This window comes from Ostrinia furnacalis, unplaced genomic scaffold (assembly GCF_004193835.3).
Source record: "Ostrinia furnacalis isolate ACB-3 unplaced genomic scaffold, ASM419383v2 OfSCF0216, whole genome shotgun sequence".
In the NCBI taxonomy this organism is placed as follows: Eukaryota; Metazoa; Arthropoda; class Insecta; order Lepidoptera; family Crambidae; genus Ostrinia; species Ostrinia furnacalis.
In genome coordinates, this window is record NW_021130455.1 from 1,104,545 (window position 1) to 1,120,714 (window position 16,170).

Below are 16,170 nucleotides of genomic sequence, written 5' to 3' on the forward strand. Positions count from 1 at the left end.
TGATATTTTTTAGATCACTAAATAATCGTTCAACAGCAGCATTCGAAAAAGGCAACGACATGAAATAGTTCACTAAAATTGGCAGTTGAACGAATTTACATCTGCTGTCAACATTTTTTTTTTCAAAAATTTTTTTCCAATAGCTTACCGTATCTATGGAATCATTACAATCCATATCGGACAGGAGACTTTGATTTCTCCATTCCTTGTCCAGCTCTGTTAAATCTACAGCAATGTGCGATGGAATGTATTTTTTCGCGATTTTGTACAATGATGTAGGGTGCAAATCAATGGCATTTTTCGGGTTTAAAAAAGACGAATCATTGTGCACATCTTCAAATACAAATCGTTTCTTGATTTGTACGATCGCTTCAATATAAAACAATTTTGCTGACTGAAAAATTTTCTGAATTTCACTCTCTTCTTTCTTTTCGATCTCTGTTAATAAACAGATCGCATCTACACCTAAATAAATATGTTTTAATTCAAGATGTTCTTCTGTCTGATGAGGATTGATTTGGTTAGCAGGGATTTGCTTAACATAATTTCTGTTCATGAAATTTAATGCCAATGTTTTGATTAACTCCTCAGTTTGAGTCTTCAATTCTGAGAACTTAGGATAATCAGCTTGAAACATGCAATTAAAATCATTAAAAATTCCAAGAGCGTAGTCTACAAAATGCATTTGGCTCTTTATCAAAGGGTTCTCCAAGGTTTGGAGAGTGTGACAGTTTGCATGTGTTGGATCTTCGTAGTTTAATATTCTCCAGTAACTCTTCAATGGCTCCCACTGTTCTAAAATTCTTCGCACGCATGCTTGAAGTGACAACCACCTGGTTTGACAAGCTCTCAAAATCTTGTGAGGTTTGACTTCATGGAAGCTTTGAAATTCTTTGAAAGCAGCAGAATTTTTAGGACTCCTCCCAAAATGATTGTATACATTGCGGCACAAATCTTCTAAAGAGTTGCTTAACTTAGTGCATGCCTTACTTGCCACCAGATGTATCATATGGCAAGAGCATTTTGACACGAATACTTGAGGATAATTTAGTTTGATTAGTTGAGACACAGAGTTATGCTGTCCCATCATGACTGCAGTTGTATCAGAACAAAAGCCTATCCAGTTTTGCAGAGGTACATTATTTTCTTTTAGCGTGTTAATCATTTGTGTGTACAAACCCACAGCGGTCCCGTCAGGGCAATCTACTACGTCGATCACATCTACTTTTGTTATAAAATTATGGCAGTAGCTGACTAGTATCGCTAGTTGCTTTGTGACGCTTACATCAGTTGTTTCGTCAATATAAACGGAAAACAAATGATTGTTCAGTTCATTAATAAGTTTATTATTAAAAAATGGGCGCAATCCATTCCTAATGACATTAGTGGCTTTTTGTTTCGCTAAAGAGATTTGCGATGTGATTGCCTTCTCTGGTAAAGATTTAATCAATTCAATTAAAGGTTCAATTGATGAAATAGGAAGATTGTTTTCGACGATATAAGAACAAATGGCAGCTTCGGTATTTTTCAGCTTTGTATTTTCTGTAACGAATGTTGTAATACTAGGTTGATTAATATTACTCTGTAGCCACGCCTCCATATTTTTTTTATGAGCTTTTCCATCACCATGCTTTTTAAGCTCTGATTTTCCCGCCTTCATAACCACATTGCACACCTTACAAATTGCATTATCATCCTTATTCCCATTTAATAACCATGCTTTGAACTCAGGTTGCTTAAGCCAATCATGCTGAAACTTCTTCTTAAATATCTTTTTCCTACCTTTTGCCATAGATTTTGAACTACCAATCTGCTTGAACTGCTTTTTTTCATTTTCAGTATTGTATCCCTCTTCTTCGTCTTCAGTACAGTTATCAACCTACAAAATACAAGAAGGTAATGAGCAAATTTTAGAAAACTCATTTATAAAGGTGATTTATTACAGAATATGGAAAAATATGAATATTTTAAAAATCTCGGCGATTGTCCGGCGAGGCGATCCTATAATTTAAGTATATAATAACCCAAGCAAAAGTAACTTGATTATATTAAGTAACATGACAATTACCGATTTTTCATTTTCGATTTCCATTACTGACGAAGTTTGAGGATCTAATTGTTCTTTCTGATCCTCGACATAACTAATGGACTGAAAACTCGTTCCGGGTTGAAGTTCATAAGAGCATGTACTAGTGCCGGGTCTTTCGGATGAGCTCAGAGGAATCTTTTCTTCATTCTGAAAAATTATTGATAGGTTTAGCAATCGCCATTCACTCAAATTTAAATTCCTGTAGCAATGTCAGGCAAAAATTTATTTAAAATTTTTCCCCGACTCAAATCAAAAAACCAGTTGGCAACATTCTTAGCACTTCAATCTTATCTTAACAATGATCGAAGGAATTAAACTTTTTTAATTAAAAAAATTTTTAACTCACCTGGAGCCTAATTCTCGGCCCGTGATATTTCTTAAATTGCGATATATATCGCATGAAAACAGTTTTTTTTGTATGGAGTTTCATTCGATATCCGCCATGTTTTTTAATATCGAAAATCCGAGAATAAGGCTCCTGTGGGGTGAATGGTAGTACAAATCTTTGCCTACCAATCAGCTTGGACATAAAAAAACAGTTTTTTCATAACATAACCTAGATATTTTTCATAACATTCTAACCTAGATTTTCATTGTGCACTAAATTATATACTGATTAATATAAAAATGGAAGCACAAACTTACCGATTTTTTAGCAGCAGTATTTATTAGCCACCGATCCATTTCTTTTCACATTAAACAACCGTCGCAATAAATATTTCTAGCTGTGATTATTTATTTGAATGGATCACCGTACCAACCACCATAGAACAAGTAGTACCAACAGTAAGGAAATTGNTACTCAAAGTATGTATTTTGTCTAATTGTGTAAAACTACACACGAATTTGTGATTAACCCAGCTGTTAGGGTGGTAATATAATTTTCTATCGACTAATAGACATCGCCAGCGCGATTTGAGAACCCCTATGCATCTCTCTACAGTATTCCGAGTCCGACAATGCAGCTCGGTGTAGTACTGTTGCGGAAAGTCAGGTTCGGACTGTTCCGTTTGCATTCTGCAATATAAACTCGGAATACTCAAAGTATGTATTTTGTCTAAATCAAGTGTTATTGCCTGTCATTTCAGGTGACAACTCTTCGTCCCACTTTATATTTTGCTTCCATAGCTCTTGAAGAAATACTTTTGCAGGCAAGACAGTTGGAGCCATGAAACCACAAGGGTCGTAAATAGAAGCAGTCACCTTCAATACTCCGCGTTTTGTATGAATGTTCTTGCTAGTTTCGTAAAATTGGGTTTTAGTCGCAAATCATCGGTTTTAGTATTCCATTCAATACCAAGTAATTTAATAATCTCTCTCTTATCCTGATCTTCTTGGGGAAGTTTTTGTATGAAATCATATGAATTAGAATTCCTCTCCCGGATATTCATTGATAAATCTTTGAAAGATTGTTTAGCTGTTTGATACAAGTTAAAACTATCTGCAACACTACTGGACCCAGTCACTAGATTGTCAACATAGATATTTTGGGCAATTTGTTTGCATATTTCGTTATTTGACTTGTTTAAATGGTATCTTATGGTAGCATTTAATAAAAAAGGACTTGATATTACTTCGAAAGGAACGCGACAAAATCTTAGATGTTCAGATAAATATCCTTAAAGAAAAACACATTTAATTTCTTAATAAACGATTAACATATATGTACAATAAATGTGACTTGAAAAAAGACCTCACTTTGGGCTCACCTCTGGGATCAATTAGACCAATTTTTATGGTTATAAAACCAAATAATGATCTCACGTGCCCTCTTTAACAGATGAATAGCGATTAATCCCAACTTAACAGTTTTATAGCCATAAAAGTTGGCTCAAGCGTAACTACCTATTTTTTAAAAAGTGACTGGATTCTTCTACAGACACATTTTTGGGGTAAAAACCTTTACCTTAATGAAATGAAGTTTAGAACTAGGCATTTAAATGGTGCCAATATTGGTGGAAAGTATGGGGATGCATACGTTTGAAAGTGCTTGTCGCAGAAGTCGANGGAGGGTCGATTTTTTTTATGACCAGTGTATTATATCCTTTAACTTTCACTTTAACATACTTATTTCATTTTTAAAATTTAGAATTTAAGAGTGGTAAATTATGATGTAAAAGTATTAGGCTCTCAGCCCTGTGACGCAACAAAATATTTCGTTTCTCTTCATATACATTGCCTGCTTCGAAGAATAACCGTTCACTGTATACAGTGGTTGCTGGAGAAGTTAAAAAAGTTCTGGCTAAAACAGCCAAGAGCTCATACTTTCCTTGATTTTTTGCCCACCATTTAAAAGGACTCATACTGCGTTGTAATAAAGTCTGATTCAAATATTTTTGTAATTCTGAAGCTTTTAGGACTTTGACTTTCTTCAGATATCGTTGACTGCTTAGTAGACGCTAACTCTTCGTAACAACTCCAAAATGCTGAATGAGAATCGTGAGATTCGCAAGTGCCCACATTTGTCATATTTTGTAATGGTGGTATTTCTTCTTCATCGCTGCTGCTATCATCACTCTTCCTGATATTGTTAGCGACGTCGACCAAGGAAATACGCTAATGACGAATTTATTAATTAGAATTAATTAGGAACGTTAACAGTTAGAAAATGTTGTAAAATAATCAATTAGAGTCGATTAGATATAAATAACATTACATCTCTTTCTCACATTATCTGTCATTTCGCTTGCACATCAATTACTCTTCCACACACTTCTGGAATATTCGAGAGAAAAAGAAACGGGACGGCAACATCGGACCTCTCGCTACGAACATTCCAGAACATGAGAGACAGAGACAGGAATATCGGGAGAGAAAGGGATGGATATAGCCCGGGGTCCTATAAATACGGAGCAAGGCGCTCCGGGCGACAGTTGAGTTAATTGTAAGTTTAGTTCGAAGTTTAGTTCAAAGAACAAGTGCTCCAAGCAACAAGTGATCTGAAGAAGCAAGAACTGAGAAAAGGAAGCGAATAATAAACGCGAGAACTCTCAGCAAGTGAAATAGTGGTTTTATACCTGCAAGTAGCACTTACGCCTGACATAGTAAGGGCAAGCTATCAACGGCAGTCATCATCGTCCGGTCAGCGCTCTCGAACACACATAAACGCATACAGTCCACTGCAGTCCACCGCAGATATGTTCTCTAAAAATGCTGACTTAATTGATTCAATATTTTCGGTAGAAAAGAAATTCAGTCGGAATCTGGGATCTAATAATGTGGCCAGTGTGTAATATTTGTCTTCTTGAATGCTTGCAAATCCCATCAAAAACAATACTTTATCAAGTCTCGCAACTCAGTTGTTCTACGGTAAAAAGTTGTGAGATCCATGTAATACCAAGTCGGTTATTAATTTATTCAGTCTCTACTTAAGCTACTTTCTGTCTTAATACGTCCAGTCCCTAAGACCACGATCGTGGTCCATAACAATTGAAAATCAATTGTGTCTGGAATCTCCGTACTCGAAGCATTAAGTTGTTACGTAATAATTAACAGCATCTTATAGTGACGTATATCAATATTAAAAATCTTTAACGTTTTATATAAATATATTGAGACTCGGCCATCGCATGAAAACACGTGTAAATTAAATTATTTAGTGCGATGGCCAATTGCATGGATCTCACAACTTTTTACCGTAGAACAACTGAGTTGCGAGACTAGGTTTTTTTAGACAAGTATTGTTTTTGATGGGATCTTATTTCTTTTTGTATTTTGTAGACAGTTCTACTTTTTTCCTTTTCGGTACCTTCTACTTATTGTATATATGTTTGTATATCTACCAGCAACGAATTTTCTTAAAGCCCTCTCTCTGACTTATGAACTTTTCTTATTTTTGTAGGTAGCCTTCCGTTTTCTCTTTTCCGGTACTACTTCTTGAGCTTCAGCTACAGTTTTTCTAAGAGCCAATATTTATAAATGCTTCTTAGTTTGTTGTATTCACAAATTGAGGATTCCTGCGCTTTAACACTTCCAAAGTCGACATTAATTAGATGTAAACCGCCCAGAGTTGTAACTCTCGAAAGTGCCACGTATGCTTGACCGGATGTGAATACTGCAGAACCGATATCCATCAGTGCATTATGTAGACTTAGTCCTTGACTTTTATGTATAGGCTATACATATGGGAAACTGTTCGCGATGAACATAAGCTCTATTAATAATTTCAAATTTAGTTTTAACTGGACAAAGTTCGTAAACATGTTCGTTATTAAATGTAATGTACCTATTTTTCTTAATGTTTTTTGTATTATCCGGATAAACCTTTACTCTTTGCACTATACCGATAGAACCATTAACTAAACCAAGACTAACGTCAATATTTCGCCTAAGCATGGCTTTTGCAGGGCCGGATTAACCATCTCGGGGCCCCTAGGCACAGCTCGTTTCGGGCCCCCCCTTTTCATACCACAACAACGCAATTTGGAAATTTTTACTGTAACCATTACGAAATAGAATGAAGGTACCATCATCATCAACAACAGACTTCAGTCATCACATTGCAAAGGTTTAGGTACGCCTTTCTTCAAGACAGTGAAAAGACTTTCGCCACAATCTACAGGACGAAGTATCGGAGTCATTTAAAAATGAATTGAAACAAAGAATAGGAAAATCTTGCATAAATTTATAAAGGCTCCCCTCTATCTGGCAGAATCTTGCTACGCAGAAACTCATTTGGCATAACTCACTTGGCATAATCTTTTTTAACCGAATATTTATAAGGCATAAACATTGTTAAATATAATCATCGTTTGGTAGAATGAATTACAAAATCCTGTTTAACTATGTAGAATCATAGGCATATGTTTAAAAGTCACTTATTTCATGATACGCTATTTTTATTTATCTGAACCCGATTTTCGTGAATGCAACAGTTTTTTTTAACTAAACGTTCTTGTAGTATTGTAGGAAATCTTTTTTTCCGTGTAGTGGGAATGTAACGACGCGCCTCGCAGCCTGTGTTGTAAACTGCAAAAATAACGGCAAAAATACGATGTAAGTTCTATATACAGGGCGGAAGATATCCATAAGGTCCACTCCGCCCATATGCATATTGTACTCCTGTACAATTTTGGGACAAGGCACTTTTACCTTACGTTTCTGTTTCTTGTCGAAACGCACGACTTTTCCCATTGGTTGAGAGCCTATGTAATTTGCGTTACTACTACCTTATTGTCCTTCCATACAGTTGCTGAAAAATCAACACCGTTTAACTGCGCCGTCCTTTCCTCGCGTGTGTTCCTCTAGGGACTGATGCTTTCATTAAGTCCTTGTCTGGTAGACGACAGTTTGGAAGTCTGTTTTGCTAGACAGTGCTGACGCAGTGAATCCCCTATTTTGTCAGGTAATATACACGAGACGCAAGGAAGTTTAGAAATTATAAAAAAATACAATGTGATTTCTCATCCTCGCCAAGCGTAAAACCACATTGTTCGTTACTCCTACCTAAGTCCGGTTCAGCTGCTGGTTTATCTTTCTTGCTATCTTGCCCAGAATAAATTTCGAAACGTTATGCGTACCCCATGAGACTGCACAAAACGAAGAGCTTGTATCCCCATTTATGTGGTTTATTTGGAAGATGCCGTAGACGTTAGAGGCGTTGGTCTCTATATCTATAGGTATCGATGAAAACGTTTCATTTAGGTGGTCAAACATCCCGACAACCAGACATCATGAGTCATGACATCCAGACATACATAAGTTTTAGATTATCCTTATCTCAGCTTGTTTTAGTCAAAAACTTGTAAATTCTTGAAGCTGAGTCATTATGTGTCTCGAATGGGTTACCTACGTGAGTGCGACAATTAACGTTACATCGAATTTTGTTTCTTCGAAAACCTTGTTACTGCGATGTTACGTTACATCGAAAAACTTTACTGCGAAAGATTTTACTGCGATAATATCATACTGCGAAGCCTTGCGTAACTTTCTGTGTAAATTATGTAGGTAGGTACATTGATTTTCTTTTTCAAAACGATACCTAAGATTTTTTACCTGCCTACGCCAGAAGGAGGGTTATGTTTTTCGAGTGTATGTATCTAATCTTCTAAATATATAAAAGGAGAAACTGACTAACTGACTGACATACCAACGCATAGCCTAAACGGCTAAACGTAGGCACTTGAAATTTGGAAGGGTCGTAGCTTAGGTACCGTAGAGGTGCACTAAGAAAGGAATTCCCAAAATTCCCACGAAACAGGAGTTAGCGGGAAAAAACATTTGTATGAAAAAATCTAAACCGCGTAAGATAGATGAAGGGGGTAAAACGGGATCCACGCGTACGATGTCGCGGGCGGCCGCTTAGTGTATGTATATTTCTTGGGCATGGCCTACACCCTAAACGGCTTGACCGATTTTAGTGTGAGTGGTGTTGTTAGATTCGTCTTAATCGTGAGAGTGAAACTGCGGGCACGAAACTGGCGACAGCCGAACCACGCCGAGCGATGGCGAGGTGATGCGACGGCGGAGCGGCGGCGATGCACACGCATTGACTGGACAGTATAATATGGTAACGCGCACGAAACGGGCGGCGGAGCGGGACGATCGCGATACTATTTCTCAAAACAAAAGTAATTTTCTCAAAACCTATCTAGTAGGAGGGGGGGGGGGATCAAAATAATAAAGGGCTTTTTAAGTAGCTTACAAAAATTTATGTTATTTAACTAAAGTCGGTTCGCCGAGAGTTGATAAATATTATGAAATGTCTTGCAATAGCGACTGTCGCTTAAGTATCGCATTCTGTATGGCGGGCGTCGTTTGTCACAACGCGCACTGAGTACCATGGTACGGCGGGCGGCGGCGGCCACAGCGTGACCACTTTTAGTAGATTTCTACTTTTTTGGTAGATTTGAGGCAAAGAGAACGATGATTTAGTAGTGCGTAATCGTTTAGTAGATTTTGATAGATAATCGGTATTTTTAGAACATTCTTATAAATGGTAGTCCAAAATTAAATTGTAACCGAGCCGAGAATACAGGCCAAAAAAAGGCCAGGTCAAATAATCTACCAACTTTTTCATTATATCGACAAAAATAATTAGCGGGCCGCAATTTATAATGAGTTTAGAACCTCTGATATTTTTTTTTTATTAACTCTCGGCGAACAGACTTTAAAAAGATTAAAATACAAATATTATTGAAATAACAAAAAACACAAATGCGTAAAAATGAACTAAAAAGATAAAAAAATATTTATTGAAGAAACAAAAAACCCAACTGCGTAAAAATGAACTAAAAAAAAGATAAAAACAAGACAACTTAGTGTTCACAAATGCAGTCGGAGGCATCAATGACAAATTTTGTTGTTGGTGATGTATTTGATGCCTCCGACTGCATTTCATTTTTACGCAAATTCGAACGATACGAAGTTCGCCGGGTCAGCTAGTATAAATAAAAAACTCCTTAACATAGATAAATTTTTCCTTTTTTATTTTTGACTAGCTGTGTTCGTCCGCGTGGAATAATGACTTTGGGCAGGCAGTTTTAATAATTTAGTCTAATTATTTTACAGATAAGACACACGTGCGTAAATACTTAAATAAGCTATGTATTTAAAGAAAACTAAAACATATTATTTAGATAAATTAACAATAAATCATCAGCTCAACATGAAATGATGAATTTCAGATGCTTGAATATTTAACATACCATAACATTAGAGGGTTTGCCGCAATTTCCCTAGGATTCCATCATCAGACTCTGACTTGGTGACAGTGGGATCACATCGGGAGTATCCCTATCGAAAAAAATAGAAAAAGTACGTATCGTTCTAGCTTCAAAAGTGAAGAATTTCCACCCAAACTTTCATCCCTTAATTGTATTACTCCCTTTAGGGCTTAGGGTAACATTCTTAGAAACTTTAAATGACATTTTTATTTATGTCTAATCAAAAGCCTTAAAAATATGTTTCAACATTCTAATTGCTTCATTTAACCTTTCATCCCCCCTTCAACCCCTTATAACCTCTTTTTCGCATTAAAAATAGCTTTTGTCCTTTCTCAGAATCTGGACTGTCTGTGTACCAAAAGACAATGCCGGAAATTGGCGTCTTTTTTTTTCCGCGCGGCCATCGACCAAACTTTGTTTTTTGATTACAAAATAGTGTAATAAACCAAACTTACTATGACATGTATACCTCTAAACTCAGTCTGAACTGAGTTACGAGCATTAGAAGTTTGATGATTTTCATACTAGATTTGCTTTTTTCGCGCAAAGTTTTGTAAGAAATTGCAACAAAATAGTGATATTGTATGTGTAAACAAACAATACCATCCATTAAAGGCTCCAGACATCAGTATGGAGCAGAATCAGCGCAATAAAAAAATAGCGCAATATTTTGTTGCATTTTCTTACAAAACTTGCGCACAAAAAGCAAATCTAGTATGAAAATCATCAAACTTCTAATACTCGTGACTCAGTTCAGACTGAGTTTAGAGGTATACATGCCATAGTAAGTTTGGTTTATTACACTATTTTGTAATCGAAAAACACAAAGATTGGTCGATGGCCGCGCGAAAAAAAAAAGACGCCACTTTCCATACAAAATCTGGCATTGCCATTTCATTCAAATCGGTTCAGTAGTTTTGACGTGAAAGTGAGACAAACAGACAGACAGAGTTACTTTCCCATTTATAATATTAGTATGGAAACTTTATGGATTAAGTAATGACAAACGAAAGGTACAACCACGTACAATTACATAACATTACAAACATAANCCGCGTAAGATAGATGAAGGGGGTAAAACGGGATCCACGCGTACGATGTCGCGGGCGGCCGCTTAGTGTATGTATATTTCTTGGGCATGGCCTACACCCTAAACGGCTTGACCGATTTTAGTGTGAGTGGTGTTGTTAGATTCGTCTTAATCGTGAGAGTGAAACTGCGGGCACGAAACTGGCGACAGCCGAACCACGCCGAGCGATGGCGAGGTGATGCGACGGCGGAGCGGCGGCGATGCACACGCATTGACTGGACAGTATAATATGGTAACGCGCACGAAACGGGCGGCGGAGCGGGACGATCGCGATACTATTTCTCAAAACAAAAGTAATTTTCTCAAAACCTATCTAGTAGGAGGGGGGGGGGATCAAAATAAAGGGCTTTTTAAGTAGCTTACAAAAATTTATGTTATTTAACTAAAGTCGGTTCGCCGAGAGTTGATAAATATTATGAAATGTCTTGCAATAGCGACTGTCGCTTAAGTATCGCATTTTGTATGTCACAACGCGCACTGAGTACCATGGTACGGCGGGCGGCGGCGGCCACAGCGTGACCACTTTTAGTAGATTTCTACTTTTTTGGTAGATTTGAGGCTCAATACTCAATACTCAATACTTTTGTAGAATGTTTTATTTTGGTAGATAATCGGTATTTTTAGAACATTCTTATAAATGGTAGTCCAAAATTAAATTGTAACCGAGCCGAGAATACAGGCCAAAAAAAAGGCCAGGTCAAATAATCTACCAACTTTTTCATTATATCGACAAAAATAATTAGCGGGCCGCAATTTATAATGAGTTTAGAACCTCTGACATTTTTTTTTATTAACTCTCGGCGAACAGACTTTAAAAAGATTAAAATACAAATATTATTGAAATAACAAAAAACACAAATGCGTAAAAATGAACTAAAAGATAAAAAAATATTTATTGAATAAACAAAAAACCCAACTGCGTAAAAATGAACAACAACAAATGAATGAAAGGTACAACCACGTACAATTACATAACATTAAAAACATAAAAACGATAAACAAAAGTTATAGCTCTGCACAAACAAATTACCTATTTACAATTCAGTATGGTTTGCCACACCTCTTAAAAATTGAAGTAAATCCATAGTATGCCGTTTTTCGCTTAATTTTAAAAGTGCATGCGAACGTTCTTTAATTTTTTTTCGGGGCGGGGTCTTCGGAATGCAAGCTAAGGTTTTTTCAATTGCATGGTTGGTGGTGGTTTGTTCCTTCTTCAATTCCCGAATGGTTTCATACAGGCCATGTCGGTTATTATTTAACAGACTGTTCCACCTACGATGCCATGCCTCAACTTTATTTTGGGTTCTGGGCAATCGCAGGTGATTGTTCGTATTTATAGACCACAATTGCGGGGGGAACATTGGCGAAGATCTTGAAATGAAGACTGATGTACTATTACTGGGTTGAGACACAAGTTTTCCCAAAACATAGTAAGTTTCAAACCACTCAGTGACGCTTCGAGCTTCTTCAGGTAGTACGCTTTCCTTGAGTGATTTGAAGGCTTCGGGGATTTCATCAGGCGGAAGATAGGCCAGAGCAATTAAATGTCTCAATTTCAGTGAAAAGTCACTATCACTGCCATAGCGCGAAGCTAACCCAGATCGTTGTATCTGCCTCCACACATTTTGACCAAGGTGGAATAAACAACCTTGATGATGAGCATCAGGGAAATCAATCCTGATTATGTTTATGATTGCAATTTCGAAATCAGTTACAATATGGCGTGGATTCAATTCATATTCATATTCTGCAGCAAATGATCTAAGTTCTCTTATAAAAACCAAATAGCTCTCTTCTGTTTTATCGGTCAATAGACAGTAAACCAACGGTATTGTCTTTTTGGTTTTATCATCATGTCCAACTATAGCATGAATGGAATAGATCTGACGAAACAAGGCTGGACAAGTTTTAAAAGTTCCGTCCATCAACCAAACTAATGACTCGGAAAGTATTTTTATATTTTGCTTAGTGCAAAATAACAACATGCGATTTTTTCCGCCATATTTCGTGTCACGCGCCAAAAACCGTTCTCCTTCGACGAAAACATATTCAGATGGTATATCAATATCATCTAAAGTCAGCGGTTCTTTAGGTTTNCCCAACTGCGTAAAAATGAACAACAACAAATGAATGAAAGGTACAACCACGTACAATTACATAACATTAAAAACATAAAAACGATAAACAAAAGTTATAGCTCTGCACAAACAAATTACCTATTTACAATTCAGTATGGTTTGCCACACCTCTTAAAAATTGAAGTAAATCCATAGTATGCCGTTTTTCGCTTAATTTTAAAAGTGCATGCGAACGTTCTTTAATTTTTTTTCGGGGCGGGGTCTTCGGAATGCAAGCTAAGGTTTTTTCAATTGCATGGTTGGTGGTGGTTTGTTCCTTCTTCAATTCCCGAATGGTTTCATACAGGCCATGTCGGTTATTATTTAACAGACTGTTCCACCTACGATGCCATGCCTCAACTTTATTTTGGGTTCTGGGCAATCGCAGGTGATTGTTCGTATTTATAGACCACAATTGCGGGGGGAACATTGGCGAAGATCTTGAAATGAAGACTGATGTACTATTACTGGGTTGAGACACAAGTTTTCCCAAAACATAGTAAGTTTCAAACCACTCAGTGACGCTTCGAGCTTCTTCAGGTAGTACGCTTTCCTTGAGTGATTTGAAGGCTTCGGGGATTTCATCAGGCGGAAGATAGGCCAGAGCAATTAAATGTCTCAATTTCAGTGAAAAGTCACTATCACTGCCATAGCGCGAAGCTAACCCAGATCGTTGTATCTGCCTCCACACATTTTGACCAAGGTGGAATAAACAACCTTGATGATGAGCATCAGGGAAATCAATCCTGATTATGTTTATGATTGCAATTTCGAAATCAGTTACAATATGGCGTGGATTCAATTCATATTCATATTCTGCAGCAAATGATCTAAGTTCTCTTATAAAAACCAAATAGCTCTCTTCTGTTTTATCGGTCAATAGACAGTAAACCAACGGTATTGTCTTTTTGGTTTTATCATCATGTCCAACTATAGCATGAATGGAATAGATCTGACGAAACAAGGCTGGACAAGTTTTAAAAGTTCCGTCCATCAACCAAACTAATGACTCGGAAAGTATTTTTATATTTTGCTTAGTGCAAAATAACAACATGCGATTTTTTCCGCCATATTTCGTGTCACGCGCCAAAAACCGTTCTCCTTCGACGAAAACATATTCAGATGGTATATCAATATCATCTAAAGTCAGCGGTTCTTTAGGTTTATTTTTTTTTCTAGCGCGATATATAACTTGCCTCATGGCATTTTTATTTGGCAGGCTCGATGCACTTGTGCTTGGTACAGCTTCCAAATTAGCCTGAATTATCTGTACAGGTTTTATCGAAGTGGCAGCCGCGTCTTGTTTTAACTTGTTTTTAAATGATATTGACGACAATAATGAAGCGTCAGGAGAGTGAGAGTGTTCAGTCATATCTTTAACTACGGAATGCCCATTACCTTCAGAAAATTCGGTTGTCATAGTACTGGAACACTGCTTCCTTTGCTTGTGCACGCAGCACCAATAAAATTTGTCATTCACATTTTTGTTCAAACAAAACTCATAACCACTATTAATCAGTATGTCATTTCCGCGTTTAGATTTTTCTATTATCACTGAGTCATTCATTTCAGCAATTTTTTCATCAACCCACTTAAGTCATAGAACCCTCACAGTAAACCTCAAGCACCTGGCATAAGTATTATTACAACACTAACTTTGTCTGCGGCTTCACTCTCGTGAAATTTAGTTTGTCACAGATCGTCATAAATTATAGCCTATATGTTATTCTGGGTTATAAACAATAATACTGTAAAGTTTCATCAAAATCCGTTCAGTAGTTTTTGCGTGAAAAAGTAACAAGCATCCAGACATCCAGACATCCATACAAACTTTCGCATTTATAATATTAGTAGGAAGAATGTGAGTGAAACAAACAAATGCTCATTTGACACTGAGTTTATTATTTTTCTTAATAGGTCTATGGTACAAAAAGTATGTAAAGGTTTATAAAAAGTATGTAAAGGTGGTCGTAATAAAAAAATCCAATCCCTCTCCCATTCCTTTCCTCTCTGTTTATAAAGTCATGTTAAAAATTCTAGAAACTTTAACGTTAGGATCATTGAAATCAGTTTCCCTAAGTAACCATAACAAGACGTGTAATTGAACAAGGCTTCGCAGTATGATATTATCGCAGAAAAATTGTTCGCAGTAAAGTCTTTCGATGTAACGAAACATCGCAGTAACATGACGTCGATATAATGAAGCGTCGCAGTATAATAACTTCGCAGAAAGGTTTTCGAAGAAACAAAATTCGATGTAACGTTTGTCGCACTGACGTAGGTAACCCCTAAAATATGTAAGTTAAATAATGGAATATGATAATGTATGTTTATATTATTATTATGTATGAACAGTATGATTTATGTTGCACAAATAATGAAGGTATTTTTAGTAGCTTTTGCCAGCGGCTCCACCCGCTTAAAATTTAGTTTGTCACTGATTGTCATAAATTATAGACTGTATGTTAATCTAGGTTACAAACAATAATACTGTTAAGTTTACACAAAATCAGTTCAGTAGTTTTGGCGTNGTCGGCCGTTTGGTGTAGTGGTTCAGAACGGACTACTATGCCGAGAGGTCCCGGGTTCGATTCCCGGCCGGGCAGAAATTGAAATGATGAATTTTAATTTCTGTGACGGGTCTGGGTGTTACTATGTATAATATGTATGTATTTAAAAAAAAAAAGTATATAAGTAGTATATCCGTTAAGCTAGCACCCATAACACAAGCATTAAGTTGCTTACTTTGGGGCTAGCTGGCGCTGTGTGAAATTGTCCAAAAACTACACCCTCATTCTCGTCTATCACCATCGTGACCAAAGACTACTATTGTATATGTTACGGTNTCTGATTGGAACCATGAGTGCACCAGATTCACTCCCGAAGATATAGGAACGATAAACGTCACCATCTTATTCACGTATTTCTGATATTCGGTTTGACCGAAGCTTCGGCTGGTTTTTGGCCGAAAACGAAAATATGGCCGAATGTCCATTTTTTGGCCGAAAATGGCCGAAAACGAAAACGAATATTCGGTCGGTCACTACAAATTAGGCACAGGCTCTCTGTTTATAAAGTCATGTTAAAAATTCTAGAAACTTTAACGTTAGGATCATTGAAATCAGTTTCCCTAAGTAACCATAACAAGACGTGTAATTGAACAAGGCTTCGCAGTATGATACTATCGCAGAAAAATTGTTCGCAGTAAAG

At 36.8% G+C, this 16,170-nt stretch overlaps 2 protein-coding genes across 2 annotated transcripts; both read right to left on the reverse strand.

Annotated features, from left to right (window-relative positions):
* Positions 1-480: 480 nt before the first annotated feature.
* On the reverse strand, positions 481-2,884 carry LOC114357424 (E3 SUMO-protein ligase KIAA1586-like). The gene is made up of 4 exons (XM_028311032.1): positions 2,735-2,884; positions 2,069-2,236; positions 585-1,879; positions 481-502 (listed from the first exon to the last, which is right to left on the reverse strand). Exons 1-4 carry the CDS (start codon positions 2,771-2,773, stop codon positions 481-483), a joined length of 1,524 nt encoding a protein of 507 aa, XP_028166833.1. The 5' UTR covers positions 2,774-2,884.
* A 10,157-nt stretch (positions 2,885-13,041) lies between these two features.
* On the reverse strand, positions 13,042-14,670 carry LOC114357115 (uncharacterized). The gene has a single exon (XM_028310592.1). The coding sequence runs from the start codon at positions 14,525-14,527 to the stop codon at positions 13,064-13,066; it is 1,464 nt and encodes a 487-aa protein (XP_028166393.1). The 5' UTR covers positions 14,528-14,670; the 3' UTR covers positions 13,042-13,063.
* Between the last annotated feature and the right edge of the window lie 1,500 nt (positions 14,671-16,170).

Coding starts and splice junctions, on each gene's coding strand:
- LOC114357424 (XM_028311032.1), bottom strand. CDS start 2,773: ATGGATCGGTGGCTAATAAATACTGCTGCTAAAAAATCG. Junction 2,237..2,734: donor ATACTGCTGCTAAAAAATCG/GTAAGTTTGTGC, acceptor ATAATTTTTCAG/AATGAAGAAAAGATTCCTCT. Junction 1,880..2,068: donor AAATCGAAAATGAAAAATCG/GTAATTGTCATG, acceptor TGTATTTTGTAG/GTTGATAACTGTACTGAAGA.
- LOC114357115 (XM_028310592.1), bottom strand. CDS start 14,527: ATGAATGACTCAGTGATAATAGAAAAATCTAAACGCGGAAATGACATA.